The sequence below is a fragment of the Xenopus laevis genome, chromosome 5L (genome assembly GCF_017654675.1).
Source record: "Xenopus laevis strain J_2021 chromosome 5L, Xenopus_laevis_v10.1, whole genome shotgun sequence".
In the NCBI taxonomy this organism is placed as follows: Eukaryota; Metazoa; Chordata; class Amphibia; order Anura; family Pipidae; genus Xenopus; species Xenopus laevis.
The window spans coordinates 32,146,775-32,166,823 of record NC_054379.1 but is presented as its reverse complement, the minus strand read 5'-3'; the positions used below and the strand labels follow the sequence as shown (position 1 = coordinate 32,166,823).

The 20,049-nt window shown below is 41.3% G+C and overlaps 1 protein-coding gene across 2 annotated transcripts; it reads left to right on the top strand.

Moving 5' to 3' along the window:
- Positions 1-262: 262 nt before the first annotated feature.
- b3gnt2.L (UDP-GlcNAc:betaGal beta-1,3-N-acetylglucosaminyltransferase 2 L homeolog) lies at positions 263-19,631 on the top strand. 2 transcript variants are annotated; one of them, XM_041562143.1, is made up of 2 exons: positions 263-285; positions 17,862-19,631. In XM_041562143.1, the coding sequence occupies exon 2, from the start codon at positions 17,871-17,873 to the stop codon at positions 19,062-19,064; it is 1,194 nt and encodes a 397-aa protein (XP_041418077.1). In that variant the 5' UTR covers positions 263-285; positions 17,862-17,870; the 3' UTR covers positions 19,065-19,631.
- The last annotated feature ends 418 nt before the right edge of the window (positions 19,632-20,049 follow it).

Here is a 20,049-nt window from a genome sequence, read left to right as displayed (position 1 = left end):
TTATTATTTTTCCTACTTTAAGCCAACAATTTAAAGGATCAGTAACATCAAATTTTTTTTATTGAAAAATTCATAAACTTTTAAATAGCTAAGTCTTTATTAAGAAATAATAACTTTCTGAAACTCCGCTTCCGCTCCACTTCAGAAAAGGCAGCACGGCGACGATCCATGATGCAGCGCTCGATTTCTCCTCCCTGGCTATCTCCTATAAGAAAAGCAGGGAGGAGAAATCGAGCGCCGCACGATGGATCGCCTTTTCTGTAGAGGACTGCAAGCGGAGTTTAGGTAAGTTATTTCTTAATAAAGACTTAGCATTAGCAAATTTACAATCGGTATCCGAACGTTTGTCGTACGTCGAATAAATTCTGAACATGTATGGCCAGCTTTATTGTTAAATGAATTTTAAGGTCGATGCAAAGTTTCGGCACAATGTTGATAAATAGCCAGTTTTACAATTCTATGTGTGTCTATAAATATAGCACAAACACTGGAACTAACAGCAGGCAAAGGCAGACAAATAAAAAGCAGCAGAGGTCAACGAAGGTGACAGCAGCAACACCTAACTGTGTCATATCAGTCAAAAGGAGACATTAAATAAGGTCAATATGTAAAAGCTTTCCAATATGTCTTACTTTTTCTGAAAACAATGTAATCCTCCTACCGCACACCTGTAGGTCACCAATCCTGCAACTGGTGGTGCGTTTCTTCTGTTAACTTGGCCGGGTCCCTTAGCAACGTATGTGTATAGAAAACGGATCCGCACACACTCTGATTTATGCAGTCGGGAGTATCCCCTTTTATTTAGCCACCAAACATCAACGTTCAGGATGATGAAGGGTGGGTGTTCCCCCCCCCCGAAACGTTGATGTTTGGTGGCTAAATAAAAGGGGATACTCCCCCGCTGCATAAATCAGTGTGTGTGCAGATCCATTTTCTATACACATACGTTACTTTTTCTAAAAACCACACTTGTGAAGGCTTGCATATAAACTCTTCTACTAATGCCGAGAACTTCCCACACCAGTCAGTTGAACTGAAGAAGCTGCTCGGATGAGTAGTGAACTTCTTCAATGATTACTCAGCAAGTCCAGTTGTTTTAGATTTACCTATACTAGATAAACTGTATAAATCTTATAAGTTCAAAGTTAAAGGGATGGTTCGCCTTTAAGTTAACTATCATTATGTTATAGAATGGCTAGTTCTAAGCAACTTTTCAATTAGCCTTTATTTTTTTTATAGTTTATGAATTATTTGCCTTCTTCTGACTATTTGTATCTTTGAAATGAGGGGTCACTGACCCAATTAAAAAACAAACAAATAAATGCTCTGTAAGGCCACAAATGTATGGTTATTGCCAGTGGCGTAACTAGAGTGTGCCGGGCCCCCTGCAAAAAAATCTTCAGAGGGGCACGGCGCACTCCGATGCTTATCCTCCTTTCCCGACTCCACCCACTCCCGCTAGACTTGCGTTTCCCTTCCTCAACGCAGGTAGGATATCGGCTAGGGAGAAGGTTTCTTTTTAATTAACTATAGAGGAAGCAGACCCCACAGTCCGGGCCCCCTGTTCCCCAGGCCCCCCTGGGACTGCGGCAGAGCCAGGCCATGCCAGCCAGGTGCCCTAGGCAACCTGGCTGGTCCCGCCTGGATGTGCGCTTGCGCTAACTGCCACTCGGCACGTGCGGAAGCGCAAATAGAACGGAAGATAGTTCCAGCCCTGGACTGCAGGAGCCGGTTTCCTCTATAGTTACACCACTGGTTATTGCTACTTTTTATTACACATCTTTCTATCACAGACCTCTGCTTGGTGGCGTAACTACAGCTAGTTGGGCCCCCCTCTGCAAAAAAATTTTCAGGGGGCCCAGCTTAGCAGCACACACCGACACGGACCTACTTCAGCAGATACTTCAACCTCTCCTTCCCTTATCGGAAAGCCTCAGCTGCGCCCCCCCGCCACTCAATTACTTGCGGCAAGTCTGGACTGGGAGTCAAAATAGGCCCTGGCATTACAAGTATAGAGAGGCCCAATCAGCTCCCACCAGCCCACTAAATAGATACTTTCTATGGCATCTTATGGCAGCCCCTCTGGCATTTGCCAGAAATCACAGATTGCCAGTCAGGGTCTGGCAGGCAACAATTCTGGGACAGCTCAGTGTGCAGGGGGATTTCAGTTCGGCAGACCCCTTGGTCCAGGTCCTCTGCGACCCTAAGGTATTGGGGAGGGCTACAAGGATGTTTTCTGGGTGATCCGACGTTCTGCGACAAATGCCAGCGACGGAAATAAGGTAAGAGATAGAAATTGATCCGACGCGACACGACTGTCGGATGCAGAAGCAGTGTCTGCACCTGACAGTCGCGTCGGGTCAACGCGGTGACTTCATCCGACAATGCATTTACTTTGCTTATTTCCGTCGCATGCGATTTATCGCACTGCGTCGGATCCCGCCAAAAATGTCCGTGTAGTCCGACCCTTATAGTTACGCCACTGCCTCTCCTATTCATATTTCAGTCTCTTATACAATGCAAGGTTGCTAGAAAATCAGGAAGCACACCAAAAAATTATTGCGTAAATGAAATAGGTGATTTATTTAACCCATAAACATGTACAAATATGGCAACGTTTTCTGGCCCCTCTGAGCCCTTTATCAAGCCTGGGGGGCCCGAAACGTTGCCATCTTTGTTAATGTTTATGGGTTAAATAAATCACCTATTTCACTTAAGCAACAATTTTTTGGTGTGTTCCTGATTTTTTTTCCTATACTTCCCCGTGCAAGGAGGGGGGGACTTTCAGTTGAGCACCCACCACTTCCAACAAGTGGAAATGTTACAGGTTGAGCACTCCATTATTGTGCCAGGTTGCTAGGGTCATTTGGACCCTAGCAACCAGATGGCTGAATTTGCAAACTAAGTCAAAAACCGCAAACAATATTAAAAAAAAAAAGTAAAACTGCAAATTTTCTCAGATCACTGTGTACATCACACTAAAAGACAAAGTTGATTTAAAGGTGAACAACCTCTTTAAATAAAGTCTGATGTTGCACCTAGGGGAAGAACAGACCCAGTTCCAAGGTGAGGAGCAGCTCCAATGTCCTTATGCTGATCAGATGTCTGTAGTGACTATGGATGACATAAATGAAAGACAAGCCCAGTCGTATGAAAATAAACCAGACAGTCCTGCATATATATATCTATATAGACTCAGGTCAGTAGTAAAGTGCAGGAGGATAAGTTGCAGGACAATCGCTCAGTTGACGCCTCCCATGAAGGCCCCGCCCCCTGCAAGCGGCAATGGTTATGAATTATACAAAGGTGGAAAGTCCCGCGGCGAATGAATGGCTCACTGCCCCGCCCCCTGGTGTAAAGCTGAAGTAACATTTATCTAATAACAAACAGAGACAGAAACGCGACGTACCCCCCTCAAAAGCCGCCGAGCCACTAACAAGTCTCCTCAGATGCGCCTTTAACACCTGTATAGCTCTCGCCTCTGCCCTGAGAGACCTCGCTCCGTGCTACGCCCTTGCTGATTGGTTGCCGAGGAAGTAAGGATGACGCCAATTGGGCGTACTCCCCCGGGCAGCTGCTAGACACGCCGCCGGCAGCTCTGCTTTAGTGTCGCGTTGTTTTTCTTCAGAGCGCTGCTATCCACCGGCAATTTCCCGGGGGCGCCGACACTTACGGATTGTTGTTATTGCCTGAACAAACTGCGACTTTCTCTCAGCGTCTGTTTGGATTTGATTTTCCCAATGCGGAGCGCGCACTTATGGGAGAAAGTCTAGTGACGGAGCAAAGTGAAACCCTCTGAAGCCAGTGTCCCCCCCCCCTACCGCTTAATTCCGCTGCTCCGTGTCCTGCCTTTCCTCGCTGTTGGGCGATAAGACAGGGGGCACCTGTGGGGGGAGGCAGCGCGGCTGCCGAGCGATGAAGCAGGGGGGACGATGATGAGATTTGGGGAAGGCACAGTCCAGAAGAAACCACCGCACCGTCCGGGCAGACAAGGTAAATAATCGCGCGCAACCGGTGTTAGTGTAGGGAAAGGCGGGGTTGTAACTATATAACTATAAGCAGCAACTACTGTGCGATGTGACTGACTCGTGAGCGGCTTCACGTGAGCGACGTGTTTATAAAGTTACGTGGGGTTTATATAGTGCTGGAACTTCTGCGTCACAGACGCTACTAGTGCCCGGGACTAAAGGGGGGTTCCTTTGGGGGCACATGGATACATTTACACCCGTTGTTCGAAATTTAGACTAAGTGTTCGATAGTATCCCACCGCCGTAAGTTTTCTTGTTTGGGGCCCCAGCCTGCAGTGACTGACTCTCCTTCATCTGTAACTGCTGCCCAGCCCCCCCTCCTTTTTAGATGTTATTTCCAGCCTTCCATTCTAGCTGCCTGGAGCTGGATGTGTTGTGCTGCCTTCTCTGGCCTGAGTCTTGTGACTTTCCCACTATCCCTGAACTACAACTCCCAGAATCCCCCGTCCAGTCTGTGGGGGTGGGGTGGTTGTTTAAGAAAGAGGAGCTACAGGTTGTTGGATCCTTGGCATGGAATTAAAAACCTCTCACTCCAGTCTTATATGATTGGAAATTGTCCCTCATTTCCAGAGAGTCGGTTTGGCTGATGTTTGTCTCAAGGATATGGGGGGGAGGGGGAACAAATACTCTTAAACATTTAGGAAAGAAATGATGCATTGTCACCAAATTTTAACCTTTTATTTTAACCTTTAAGCCTATGGTTCCCTGGAGACTTGACTGCGTCTGAAAACATTGGCGGTCAAAAAATGTTCCAGTGGTCTTGTCGCTGCTGTCGGTGTTAATAAATGGAAAGCGCCCTTCTTGATATAAACAGCGGTAAAAGGTGGACCTCACCTCTGAGCCAAAGCACTCCTCCAGGTCCTCTGGTCAGCCATGACACTTTACATTAAGTAACCTTACACGTAGTAACAAGCACACTGACACTGAACTTCTCTGCATGGCAACAGTGGGCAAACACCTTGTTTGTTAATGGGCCTTCTAGCCACTACGCTAGTCCTTCTCTGAAGGGCCAACCCCAGTGGCTCGTGGCCGCTTGAGAACCCCAGTGGCTCGTGGCCGCTTGAGAACCCCAGTGGCTCGTGGCCGCTTGAGAACCCCAGTGGCTCGTGGCCGCTTGAGAACCCCAGTGGCTCCTTGTGAACCCCAGTGGCTCGTGGCTGCTTGAGAACCCCAGTGGCTCGTAGCCAAAAATAAATTCTCCATTTCCGATTTCCTTCATTGTTTCATGAAAACATCTGTTTTAATAATTGTTCCAATCACAAAAGGTTTATATGAAAAGCAGAGGGCTACAGTAATCCAAACACTACTTGTGCCATAGAACTTTAACCCTTTGTGTGCCTGGCAGACTCTACAGCACTGGCATGAAATTACCATTGTGCAGGAACAGCGGATTCTGAGACTCTCTTTGATCTATGCTGTTTGATTACTGATAGCACGTGGCATGTAAAGGGTAATGATGACATGTATGGGGTTGTCTCGGGCCCCTGTGGGCAGTGCTACATTTTATTTCATAGAAGACAAACTTAAATCAAGACTGTGTGATGAGGATACATATAACATAATGTTCTAGAAATTTTTATGGCAATATCTCAAACCTGGATTTAGAAAGCTACATTTTAGTGAAAAACAAGAATAAAAAAATTACATTAAATGGGTTGTTCACCTTTAGATTAACTCTTTGTATGATGTCGAGAGTGCTACTCTGAGACAATTTGCAATTGATCTTCGTTTTTTTTTTGTCATTTTCAAATCAGCTTTTTTGTACAGCAGCTCTTCAGTTTGGAATTTAGCAGTTATCTGGGTGCTAGGGTTCAAATTCCCCTAGCATCCATGTAGTGGTTTGAATGAAAGACTGGAATATAAATAGGAGAGGGCCACCTTCAGGTGGGCGATATCGTCTCGATAGGATCACAACGTTGCGTATACAGCCAATCGGATCAAGGACCGGATCAACAAACAAATGCAGTCCTTGATCCGACAGGCTTTTTAAACCCGCCCAATCAACATCTGGCTTACTTTTGCCCAGATATCAATCAATCGGATGGCCCCATTCAGGGCCCTATAAACTGCCGACTTAATCTGTCGACCGCTTATATCGGCTCATGTATGGAGACCTTAAAGGGGTTGTCTTTTAGTATGATGATGAGTGATATTCTGAGACAATTTCCAATTGGTTTTAATTTTTTATTATTTGTGGTTTTTGAGTTATTTAGCTTTTAATTCAGCAGTGCTCCAGTTTGAAGTTTCAGCAATCTGGTTGCTAGGGTCCAAATTACCCTATCAACCATGCATTGATTTGAACAAGAGACTGGAATATAAATAGGAGAGGCCTGAATAGAAAGATGAGTAATAAAAGTAACCATACATTTGTGGGCTTACAGAGCATTTGTTTTTTTAGATGGGGTCAGTGACCCCCATTTGAAAGCTGAAAAGAGTCAGAAGAAGAAGGCAAACAATTCAAAAACTAGAAAAAGTTAGATAAAAGAGCAATTAAAAAGTTGCTTAGAATTGGTCATTCTATACAACTTTTAACTAACTTAAAGGGGTGGTTCACCTTTAAAGTAACTTTTATTATGTTATAGAACAAGGATTCTAAGCAACTCTTCAATTGGTTTTCATTATTTTTTATAGTTATGTCTTTTTCTTCTGATTCTTTGCAGCTTTCAAATGGGCGTCACTGTCCCCTTCTAAAAAAAAAACATGCTCTGTAAGGCTACAAATGTATTGGTATTTATACTTTTTATTACTGATCCTTCTATTCAGAATTAGGGATGGGCGAATTTGACCCATGTAGTCAAAAATTTGCCGCCGGCGAAATGTCGCAGGCGCCCATTAAAGTCTATGGGCGGCAAAATTTTTTTTCGCACTGTGAAATTGTTTTGACGCGCGTCTTTTTTTTTTTTTTTTTTTTTTTTTGACGCACGCCGCCATACAAGTCTATGGGCGTCATTTTTTTGGCAAAACTAGGCGAAAAAAACTCGCCCATCCCTATTCAGAAGCTCTCCTATTTATATTCCAGTCTCTTATTCAAATCAATGCATGGTTGCTAGGGTAATTTGGGCCCTAGTTACCAGATTGCTTAAAATGCAAATTGAAGAGCTGCTGAATAAAAAGCTAAATAACTCCAAAACCTTCAAATTACAAATTATCTCAGAATATCACTCTTTACATCATACTAAAATTTCTCAAAGGTGACCAACCACTTTAAGGTTGAACCACCCTTATATTATTTTGGTGGTCGGGGTCAATGAACCTGTTTGAAAGCTATGAAGAGACAGGCAAACCATTCAAAAAAAATAAAAACAAGACCAGCTGAAAAGTTGCAAAGAATTGGCCATTCTATAATATATTAAAAAGCTAAAATTGTACGACCCCTTTAAGCCACAAGGAGGTGCAGGCAGGGATAGATTTGTGCTCAATTTAACTTTATATTTAATACCATTGCAAATACAGGGACAAGGGAGCAAGGCTTAGCAAGCAATGCACAGCATGTGACATGACTAAGCACAGTGCCTGCAGTACATTCCTTCTTTTTCTGGAGATAAGAGTACAAGTTCTCTCTGAATGGCCTCTAGTGTGTACATGTCGGCTCTTTCTCTCTCTCTCTCCTGCTCGGGAGGATTTCACAGTCCTTCTCGGTTTCTGGCTAGGTGGATTGGAAAGATTTTGTTAATAAAACCTTGCTCCTCCCGCTGCACTGCTGGCACTTTCCGCAACTGTTGTAAGAGTGTTTGTGAGTCTTTTTAGAAACGTTCTCCGCCCACCCTTACATTACTGGTTTGTAAGACTTTAGAAAAAAAAAAAATAGTAAAAGCCGGATGTTTTGGTAAAAGATCATGTGCAAATCCTGCCTAGACGCTGTTCGTTGGATAAAAAGAAAGGTCTCTGCTCAGCGTATGTTCACAATAGGTGTTTCCTCTCTCTTCAGTATATATAAAAGCACATGGTCTATCATTTCAACCTGTGACTTTTTCCATTGTGTTTTTAAGAAATGTTTTATAACCGGGTTAGTTCTGGTAGTTAATATAAAATGTCGGTTCCCTTTCTCTGAGGCAGGCTGCTGGTGCAATTTAACAATGACGGCAGTTTGCACACACTGGCTTTTGATCATAGGGTGCTTGTTTATTTGCTTCAGTTTCATAAGCCAAGTGGTTTTATATGCTGATAATTGAGGTTCTCATCTAAATAACCGAAAAGCTGGAGATTATATTGAAGAATAGTACAGAGCCCGAGTGGTGCAACTTCTCGTTTTTGGTGCACTTTTCCAAAGGACTAAAGCTGGCCAAATATGCCCATATTTGGTCCTTCGTTCTCTGTGGTTAAATTATCTATCGTGATTAAAAAAATCCATTATGCTGACCATAGATGCACAGATATAAGTAAGTGTGTGAAACCATTTTCAGGCGGTGTGTGGACTTGTCCCGGCATTTTCCAGTCCGTGTCGGACAATTGTTTAGTTGATCTGACCGGTTAGAATATTTGTCTAACTATAATATCTTTGCATGTGTTGCCTATCATCTGACTATCCTGTACTATTTCTGGGACTTAAAGGAACGGTAACACCAAAAAATGAAAGTGCTTTAAAGTAATAAAAAATATTATGTACTTTTACCCTGCACAGGTAAAACTGATGTTTGCTTCAGAAACACTACTATAGTTCATATAAACAAGCTGCTGTGTATCAATGGCAGAAATTGAAAAAAATCTATATGGCACAGGTTAAATAGTAGATAAAACCATTGTGTTCTACAGAGCTTATCTGCTGTTTGACCTGAGCCTTTTCTTATTTGAATAGCTGCCCCCATTGCTACACAGCAGCTTATTTATATAAACTATAGTAGTGTTTCTGAAGCAAACACAGCAGTTTTACAAGTGCAGGGCAACACTGCATTATATTTGTATTACTTTAAAACACTTTAAATTTTTTGATTGCTGTCTCAGTTAACGGCAGAACATCTGATTTATTTCCTACTTTAATCCTACATTTTAAATCTGAATGGTTAGTTTTAGATCACTGCCTATCGGACTAGGATTAAAATCTGAACATCTATGACCAGCTTTAAACAGTTGAAAGTAAAAAGAAGCAGTAAAGGTGGCTTTACACATGAATGGCTTCTCATAATACATTGGTGCAGGTGGTGGGATGTCTGGTTAGTGTGCTGTACATGTTTGCCAGTGTATAGACATTATTACATGGTATTGCAATAGACTGCAACTGGGTGAGAATTGCACTAAAAATTATTTTAAATCAAATACATTCTTGTCTGAATGGCTGTTATATCTTGCCATAAGCTAAGGTGGTCTTCAACCAAATGTTGGACCTCAAATGTGAACTTGGGGCAAAAAAGTTAAACAAAAAACAAAAAAAAAACAAACTGCAGTGGTTGGTCTAAAAATGGCTGCCTTCATTTATTTTCCTCTCAGCATAACTGCACTCTAGCAGATCTTATTCAATTCAATTGAGATAGGGGCACAGAGCATGTCAGCTTCTCTCAGCCTGAACAAAAAATACGCAGTCTGAGAGCAGCTGCGCCAACTTTCTGTCTGCTATTGGCCTAACTGAAAAATGTCATACACCAAGGGCCTATTTATCATGATGTGGAGAAAAACATCACCATTGATGTTGCCCATAGCAACCGGTCAGATCTTCCCTTTGGTTTTTAAGTTGTGGGTGACTGTTGAACCCTAATTGCCGATTGGTTGCAATGGGCAACATCACCCGTGTTTATGTTTTACACAGCATGATAAATAGGCCCCTTGGTGTATGTACAGTGCTCTTTGGAGTGTAAAAAATTGTCTTTATGCCATACTTTCAATAATGAAGGAAATGACAACTATAAATTACTTACAAATCGTCAAAGAGTGCACTATACTCCAGAATTGAACGTGTATCGATTCCCCTCTGGTATGAACATTTATGTGATTTGCAGTAAAGCGGTTACGTGGCAATAAATCATGTGAATTCTGGTACATGCTTGCTGGCCCACCGTTCATTGTACAACCAATATTGTTCGGCTCATTGATTGGGCAGGCTTGAAATTGTGATCTTTCAGTGCACAATGTCAGCCAGTGATTGGTGTGGTGGCTGATGAGAAAGTGAAGAGGAATCACACCTCCTGTTCACTTCCTTGTGTTCTGATCAGCCTGAATGAGCCGTAGGGGCAATACAATTTGATTCAATACCAAAACAAATGCAGGAACCAGGCAAAAGCTACCTATGGATTTGGGGCATTACTAGTGATGAGCAGGTCAGAAACCCTTTGATCTGCAACAGAACCTAACCTGCCTTTTTAAAACCTGCACTCACCCACCTTTGTACAAATCCCTCAGCTCTACCTATTACCCAAAGCTGCTGGTGATATCATGGAGGGGAAGGACCCACTGCTGATGTCACCAAGGTAGTGGGGACCAGAGGATAAATGCTTAGGTGGCAGTTTGTGCTTGCAGTTGCCGCCTGCCCATAGTCAAGCCCCAAGCCTCTTTTTTTGTGACCGGAATATTGTGTTTTGGCCATACATTACTAACCCGGGCCACTGAGAATCCTTGGTGAAAGTGCTCCTTTGATTGAATGACTGAACAACTAGTCACTTATTAAAAAAGAGAAAATTCAAAACATCCTAAAGGTATGTTGTGTGTGTCAATCTTGTTCCTTATATACGTAAAACAAAATCCCTTCATTTGAATAAACAAACTTTTTTATTTTAAGATTAAAAATATAACTGCCATCATATCATTTGCTAGATGGATCCTGTAAAATACAAGGTTAGTAAGCTTGTTATTCTGACTTTACAACCAAATTCATTAATGATTTACCTTATGCTTATCTAAAACCCTATGAACACACAAGTTAAGGAAAATATAAGAAAAGTAAATGAAGAGCAGTTAGGGCAGTGGCACACGCTGCTACTGGGGGAGATTAGTCACCCAGCGACAAATTGCCTCTTCTTCGGCCGACTAATCTCCCCTAAATGCCTTCCCGTTGGTTAGAATATAAATCGCCGGCGGGACAGTATTCAGACCGATTCGTTTTCCGAAGTCGCCTGAAGAGATCCGAGTGCCATCCCGCTGGCGATTTACATTGATGCAGCTATGACTTGATTTATAATGGCTGCCTCTGCGTGCATTTAAAGTAGAACACAGTTCTGTAAAGAAGGAGAGGGGGTTTAAAGGGGAACTATTCTGAAAAAGAAAATGTAATGTCATGGGATAAAATTAACGTTCTAAATATTATCCATTAAAATAAGGTACCATTTCTAAAATATAACTCAATGATTGGCTACCGCCTGTAACCAATCAGTGGAAACCAAGAGAGCTGCAAAGCAGGAAGTAGTGTTCTGTTATGTGTAGATCCTTCCTCACCACCACCAAAGGCAATATAAAAAAAAAGAGAGAAAACTCTCCTTAAAATAAACTTTCCAGATGGGTACTCACAGACATGCATGTAAGAAATCTGCTCAGAGTGAAGCTCAGAAGCATCAGTTCACATTGGGAGAGTTTCACATGCATGTAAGAAATCTCCTCAATGTCGTAGCACCCATCTGGAAAGTTTATTTTAAGCAGAGTTTAAACCAAAAAAGTCCTTTTTTTTTTTTTTATCGGCGTGGTGAGGAAGTGTCTGCACATAGTGTGGTGAATTAAGTAACATCCTTTGAGCACAAGGGGTGTTATATACCAAACAATATTACCCTATATTTTTGTTTGTCTTGTCCTGTGCCTTTGGCACTGGCTTCTGTTATAGGTACTGTGTTTTGGACTTGAGGGGATACAAGTAAAAGCCGGCTAAGGACCGCGTATACAATTAAACCTGGGATTTTATATATTCTGGCTATTATGTTACACATCCAGTCACTCCAGCCTTTATACATTACATTTTTGGCTAACTATATTCAAAACATTTCTATTTACCCAGTTTTTATTTTTACACTGAACTATTCCTTTAAAGAAAGTATCCCATCAATATCCATTGAAACAACCATTGATGGTTTAAGCCAATTTGCAGATGGTCTTATTTTTTCATTTGTGTATTTTTTTTAAAGATATCGTCCTTTAGTCTGTTTCTTCTGTATTCTCCAGTCTGAAATGTAAAATTATATTCTGTTGCTGGGCTTATTGACACCACCAAAACAGATTAAACCTACAAAAGGGATTCCTTCTGTTGGGATGCACCAGCATTCCCAATCCCAGGATGGTACTGTGAAAACTTTAGCAGCCCCCTTTACTTTTTACCAGATTGCTGCTTTTAGGTGGTGGTATTTACACTGCACTGGCCTTGGACACTGCTGTACTCCTTTATAGCTCAGTGCGATGTGGGGCTGGAGGGAAGGCAATTTGTGGGTTCCAGCAAATGGCAGAGGGGCTGCTGTAAGATACCACAGACTAGAGTCCTGTGTGGGTCCATTTTTTGGGACCCGCAACCCGACCGGAAATTACATCATCGGAAGTAGGCGTGATCAGAAAAAAGGAGTGAAAATCGATATTGAGAAGGACCGACCCACTGACCCGCGTCTATACCCGCACTCTGAACCTCCACCAGCAACCCGCAGGTTTTTTCAGGTACCTGACCCGCTGCAGGACTCTACCACAAACTATTTATTGGAGTGGTTGTGGGCTGTTTGAGGCTCTTGGTACTTGAAATGCAAGGGCCTATTTTGGATCCCAGTCCAGGACTGGTGGGGAGACTTGGTGCAGGGGGCATTCTGTGCAGAGCCTCTGATTGTAAAACTGTTCTGTATAGGGAGCCAGACCCTGGCCTGTTGATCTTTGTGGGAACTGGCAGAATAAAAACAGTTTTATAAAACCTATTTCTAAAAATAAAGTAAATTGCAGATTTGGTTAGGGGGCCCTTTCTGCATGTTTAATGTTTAGGAACTTTAGTTTCCCTTTAATATTCGTAGCTGCTCTACACGTTTATGTGGCTTCTGTTGGTTAAGCTGTAGGTATGAACACTAGCAGCAGTTCTCCGCTAAATATAGTGCAGGTACATCCAGGCTGTGGTGTCCGCATCATAATTATTGTGACCACATGTGACACCACAAAAGGCATGAAAGCATAGTGTCATGTATGCTATGTTGCTACTATAATATAGTATTATATTGACCGGATCACCTCTTTACCTGGGTTGGATGTTGGTGTAGATCCGAAGAAGACCAGCAGTGTTGGACTGGCCCACAGGGATACCAGGAAAACTCCTGGTGGGGCCCATTCACTGTCATGTGTCTGTATGTGCCAGTGCCCTTCATGTTTCTACCCGCTGTGATCTCCTTCTGAACAATATAAAAGTTGCTTGTGCCATAGACCAAACAGTAAGCTGTACCATTTGGCAATCAAAGTTGCAAATGGTATTTAGGAACCTTCGCATTTACTTTCCTATTATTGTATTCTAGGGCCCACAAGCAGTGCATGTATGAATAAACAAACAGCAGCACACATAGCCAATGCCAGTCTTCACATCAGATTTGAAAAAACTTTTAAGTAGAAACAGAACATTTCATTCTCTGCTTATTTATAAAGGCGCTGCCATAATTTTTTGCCTTGACAAAGGCATTTGTTCTTTATAGCACAATAAACTAATGCAGCATTTGCACCTGTCCCTGCTTTTCAAGGACAATTTTTGTTTTTTACTCTAACCCTGGAACTAGTATTTAAAGCTGACCAGTTGCATTAAATCATTTCAAGCTTAAGGCCCGATGTCCATCAGCATTCTTGGTTATTTATGGTTGTTAAAAAGGTGTGGATATTACATTCTGTTACTGGGCCTGATGATAAAGTCTCCAGACATTACCAGCTACCACTCCTGTACAGGTATGGGACCTGCAATCCAGAATGCTCAGGACCTGGGGTTTTCCGGATAACGGATCTTTACGTAATTTGATCTTCATACCTTAAGTCTGCTAAAAAATCATTTAAAAGGTAAATAATTCCAATGAACTGGTTTTGCTTCCAGTAAAGATTAATTATATATACGTTTGGATCAAGTACAGGTATGGGACCTGTTATGCAGAATGTTCGTGACCCGGGGTTTTCCAGATAAAGGATCCTTCTGTAATTTGGATCTTCATACCTTAAGTCCACTAAAAAATCATGTAAACATTAAGTAAACCCAATAGGCTGCTTTTGCTTCCAAATCTTAGTTTTACAAGGTTCAGTTTTATTATTACAGAGAAAAAGGAAATAATTTGAAAAAATTTGGATTATATGATTATAATGGAGTCTATGGGAGAAGACCTTTCCGTAATTCGGTGCTTTCTGGATAATGGGTTTTTCGGATAACATCTATCCCATACCTGTTTTATTATTACAGAGGAAAAGGAAATCATTTTTAAAAATGTGAATTATCTGGAAAAAGATGGTCTATGTGAGACAGCCTTTCCATAATTCGGTGCTGTCTGGATAATGGGTTTTCGGATAACAGATCCCATACCTGTACCTCTAAGCCTAGCAGCTCTCTCAAAAGACCAGTGAATGGCCAGGGAGAATTTTCCCATGGTGCTTGTTGCTAAGCAAATGCACTACAAATCATCATAGTGAGACTATTGTGCACTAGGGATCGTTTTGCCGAAAAAATGACGCCCATAGACTTGTATGGCGGCGTGCGTCAAAAAAAAAAAATTTGCCGCACGACAATTTTTTTGACGCTCATAGACTTTAATGGGCGTCTGCAACATTTCGCCAGCAGCGAATTTTTGGCAAAACGGGTCAAATTCGCCCATCCCTATTGTGCACATCACATGTATCAACGAGTTGCCTCCTTTACTGGAACTCCCTGCTACAGACAGGACTGTGCAATTACATCACATACTAGGGAAGCTCTACTCTTGCTACTGTAAATCTCTACTCTGTGCAATAGGAAATATGTTAGTAACGGTAAATAACTTTATCTCTGCAAACCTTCAAATTAACTTTTAGTATGATGTAGAGAGGGATATTCTGAGACAATTTGCAATCAGTTTTTATTATTTGTGGTTTTTGAGTTAATTCACCTTTTATTCAGAAGCTCTGCAGTTTCAGCAATCTGGTTGCTTGGTTCCGAATTACACTGGCAACCATGCACTGATTTGAGTAAGAGACTGAAATAGGAAAGTCCTGAGTAGAAAGCAGAGTAATAAAACATAACAATACATTTGTAGCCTTACAGAGAACTATGAGGGAGCAGTTGTGATGTCACAACACGCTAATGTGGCAGCTGCTATCTTAAAAAAACAGAGAGCTTCTAGAGCTGTTCAGGAGATGGCCAATTGAAAAGTTACTTAGAATTAGCCATTCTGTAAAGGTCCCCATAGACGCAAAGATTTTTCTTTGGTGAACGACCGATTTTAGCGAAATCCGACCAATCCGTCAAATTATCGTGAAATTAGTGGGATTCGAATGATCGTACATCTTGCAATTTTTCGGCCGACATCTGTCAGAAAATTGTTCGGCCAGGTTTAAAAATCTTTATCGTCCCAGTGCAATCTATTTATGTTTGCAGGGCCAAGCAGTCAGCTACCTTCAGTTTTGCTGCCAATAACGCCTGAAATGGTCTTTTTAGTTGATGGACAAATCGTACATTTAAATGATTGTTTCGAGATAATCGTGGTCTCACGATAACGAAAAGTTCTTTCAAAGATCTTTATATCTATTGCCAGCTTAAGATGCTAAAAGTTAACTTTTATGTTCGCTATGAGAGGTGATAAGAAAGGTTGCAGCTGGAAAACTGCAAGATGAAATACAGAGGCCATATACTGGCCAATGATTAGTTAGTCCGATAATCTTTTAGGGAACCTTGCAGCAATAACAAACTGATTTTAATAGTATGCAGTTAATATCCTGCATATGCCAGGCTTTAAATACGGCGGCTTGTTCCCCCTGCCTTTATCTGTAACACAGTCGAGGCTTTTAGGAACCTACACCACCCTGATAATGTTATTAAATGAAACACCCTCTTCTTGGCTCTTACTGAATATATTGTACTGCGCAGTCTTTGTAACTTTGTTTCCAAGTAAACTAGTTCAATCAAACTTGTAAAAACAAACAAGAAAAATTTATATTTTGTTTTAGATGGATGCACCGAATCCAGGATTTGGTTCGGGATTCGGCCTTTTCCAGCAGGATTCGGCCGAACACTTGTGTCTGACCGAACTGAATCCTAATTTGCATATGTAAATTAGGGGCAGGTAGGGAAATCACATGATTTTTCGCCACAAAATAATTTTTTCCACTTTTTCCTTTCCTGCCCATTTGGCCGAATCTTTCACAAAGGATTCGGGGATTCAGTGCATCCCTATTGTTTTGTTTTTTAATGTTGACGTGTCTTGGTTTGTTTGATACTCCTAGCCAATAATCAAACTTTTACACAATAGAGGTGTGGACATGTAAAAGAATACATACGTATTTGCCGCCACCCCACCCCTATGGGCTTTTCAATTGCAAAGGGGGTTAAAGGCTTTTTTTTTTTTTTTTTTGTAAATAATTTTGAGAGAAAAAAATTAAACCATTTCTTCCTAGTTTAGGGTTATAATGTTATATGTATCTTAATATAAACATCCCACCTAAATAGATTTTAGAACAGAAAGTTTGCCTACAAGCCCAGGCACCCACTGGAGGCCTCCTCCCCATTCCCCTTCCTTCTGATATGCACCACCTGGCAGTTGCAGAACTCTATATTGGAACCCGCACTCCTTGTTGGGGGTAACCATAGTTTTTGGGTTTTTTTTAATAAATATGCCCCCCACCAGCGCTAGGATATGTTGTACATAGCGCATGTGTATAAGGCGCTTCTGACATAATTTGCTCATTATGCGCCTATGTGTATCCCCAACATTGCAACTCTGGGGGGCATTTAAAAAAAAAAAAAAAAGTTAATCAGATTCGGCCGAATCCTTCTGCCTGGCCAAACCGAATCCTAATTTGCATATGCAAATGAGGGGAGGGAAATCACTTGACTTTTTTTGTCACAAAACAAGGAAGTAAAAAAAGTTTTTTTTCATTGCATTGAATACACAATCATAAAGGGGGTTCCTTCAGAATCTTCCCTATTTTCTATATCCATGCATAGTTAATGTTTAACTATTCTGTTTACTCTGTGACTCATCTACTTCATGGTTGCTGTATGCTGGCTTTTACTAACCACTGCCTGCAAGCAACACTGGCTTTTTTTTTAATATTTTCTTTTATTTCCTCCAGGCTGGATATTTGACTTGGCTCCTTTTCTTTGCCTGTCCAGTTGAGGAGAGAATATACATAGATACTGGACATTTTTAAAAAATAAATACATCAAGCAAAAAATAATCGTGTGTGCATATCTAGAAAAATGGGAGTGTTCTGCATAAAGTTCTTCCATAGACGGAATTTTTAACCCCATATCAAGTTTTTTTAAAGGAGAAGGAAAGCTACCATAGCAGTTTATTGCAATAGATTAACCACAATAGTGCAAGCTATAAGACTATATTTATTCTGCAGAATGCTTTACCATAGTGAGTGAACAGCTCTAGAAGCTCTCTGTTTGTTTAGGATAGCAGCTGCCATATTAGTTTGTTCTGACATCACTTCCTGCCTGAGTCTCTCCCTGCTCACTCATAGCTCTGGGCTCAGATTACAGCAGGGAGGGAGAGAGGAGCAAACTGAGCATGCTCAAGCCCTAACCCTGGAGGTTTAAACTGAAAACAGGTAGTCTGATACAGAAGCCCATGTGTTCACAATAGAAGGAAAGAAAAGCTGTGTTTGTTTTGCAGCACCACTTTGAGGGTTTACTGGTGTATTTATATAGACCTTTCTGATAAAGCTTACTTAATTTTAGCCTTTCCTTCTTTAAGTATTTCTGTGATGCTCATTCAGTTTATTTTTGTATCTTTCTAGGTATGAGAAATGAGTGTTGGAAGGAGAAGATTAAAACTGGTGGGGATACTAGCAATGGTGAATCTCTTCATCTATTTTATAGTGGAAGTATCAAGAAGCGACAGCCAAGACAAAAATGGAGACGGACAAATTGTGATACCAAGTGGTAAATTCTGGAAAAAACGCTCTGCCAGTAATGCTTATTGGAATAGAGAACAGCAAAAGCTAGACAGATTGTATAACCCAATCTTAAATTTGCTTAATAATGCTACTGTGGAAGAAATGGTAGCTTCCAATGCAAGCGCGTTGAACTCCTGTGACCTGGATACAAGTGTCCGAGCAGAATTAAAAGATTTTGAGCAACTGCCAGACCGATTCAGAGATTTCTTTTATTATTTAAAATGTAAAAATTACTCTCTGTTGTTGGACCAACCAAACAAGTGTGCAGACAAGCCTTTTCTTCTCTTGGCCATAAAATCTTTAATTCCACAGTTTGATAGAAGGCAGGCCATAAGAGAATCTTGGGGGAAGGAAATGAAAATCAACAACATGACCGTTGTAAGAGTCTTTCTCTTGGGAGAGACCCCACCAGAAGACAACTACCCTGATCTTTCAGGCATGGTGAGATATGAAAGCGAGATGCATAAGGACATACTTCTGTGGAACTACAAGGACTCCTTCTTTAATTTAACGCTGAAAGAAGTTCTCTTTCTCAGGTGGGCTAGCCATTCTTGTTCTAATGCCCAGTTTATCTTTAAAGGAGATGATGACGTTTTTGTGAACACTCCTCTGATCCTGGATTACTTGAAAACGCTGTCCCCGGAAAAAGCCAAAGATTTATTTATAGGCGATGTGATAAAGGATGCTGGACCTCACAGAGAAAAGACTTTGAAATACTACATTCCCGAAAGTATATATATAGGCTCTTACCCTCCGTATGCAGGTGGTGGTGGTTTCCTATACTCTGGCTCTATAGCACAGCGACTGTACAATGCTACTTCTAAAGTTCTGCTATATCCCATTGATGATGTGTACACTGGAATGTGCCTCGAAAAGCTTGGCATTGCCCCAGAAAAACACAAAGGCTTCAAGACATTTGATATTGACGAGAAACAGAAGAAAAGCATTTGCTCCTACACAAACATAATGTTAGTACATCCTAGGAAGCCTCAAGAAATTATTAAGATTTGGTCTATGCTGCAAGACTCTCGGTTAAACTGTTAGCATGGATAAATGACGTGCCTCTGGAAGAAATCCTGTATTTGCACTGCAGATGTTGGGGGGAGCTTGTGCCGATAGCACATGTCTTTGCCAATCTGAATGTTTCCCAAGACTTCTGACTGCTTTTTGTTCAGCGTCTTCTCTTTCCTTATGTAAACAATATCTGTACATAAATACGTGCGTGTGTGCGCTAGAGATGGAAAAACATGTCCCCTATTGTACAACATAAATCTATTCCAATTCACGGTGAAGTTCAATGACCATATAGAAGCATAAAGCTGCACGTTGTAGTGCTTTAATACAGGCCGTGGAATTATTCGTATTTGACAACAGGGAATACATTACAAGTCATGTGACATGATGACCTCACTAAGCACCCAGTCTAAAAGATGACATCACTAAGCATTGTTTAGAACGATGCATTTTACAGGTTATTCATTTACATACACATATATCATTTTAACCTTTAAATATTACTATTTGAACAGGCAGTCGTAAAGTTATGTTCCGAGTTCTTGTATGATCTTATGTTTCAACATGTTCATAGTTTTTTTTTTGTCATGTTGTTTTTAAAATGAAACCAAGCTTGAAGAAAGATTTTTCTAGGGATGTACTGCTAGTGAATGGAGTCTTACCCTGAATTTGTTTGTGATAGCAAATTTTATTAGGGATGCACTGAATCCACTATTTTGGATTTGGCCGAATCCTTTGTGAAAGATTCGGCTGAATAACGAACTGAATCCTAAATTGCATATGCAAATTAGGTGTGGGAAGGGGAAAATCTTTTACTTCCTTGCTTTGTGACAAAAAGTCACGCAATTTCCCTCCCCACCCCTAATTTGTAGGGATGCACCAAATCCGGGATTCGGCCTTTTTTAGCAGGATTCGTATTCAGCCGAATCCTTCTGCCCGGCCGAACCAAATCCTAATTTGCATATGCAAATTAGGGACGGGGAGGGAAATTGTGTGACTTTTTGTCACAAACAAG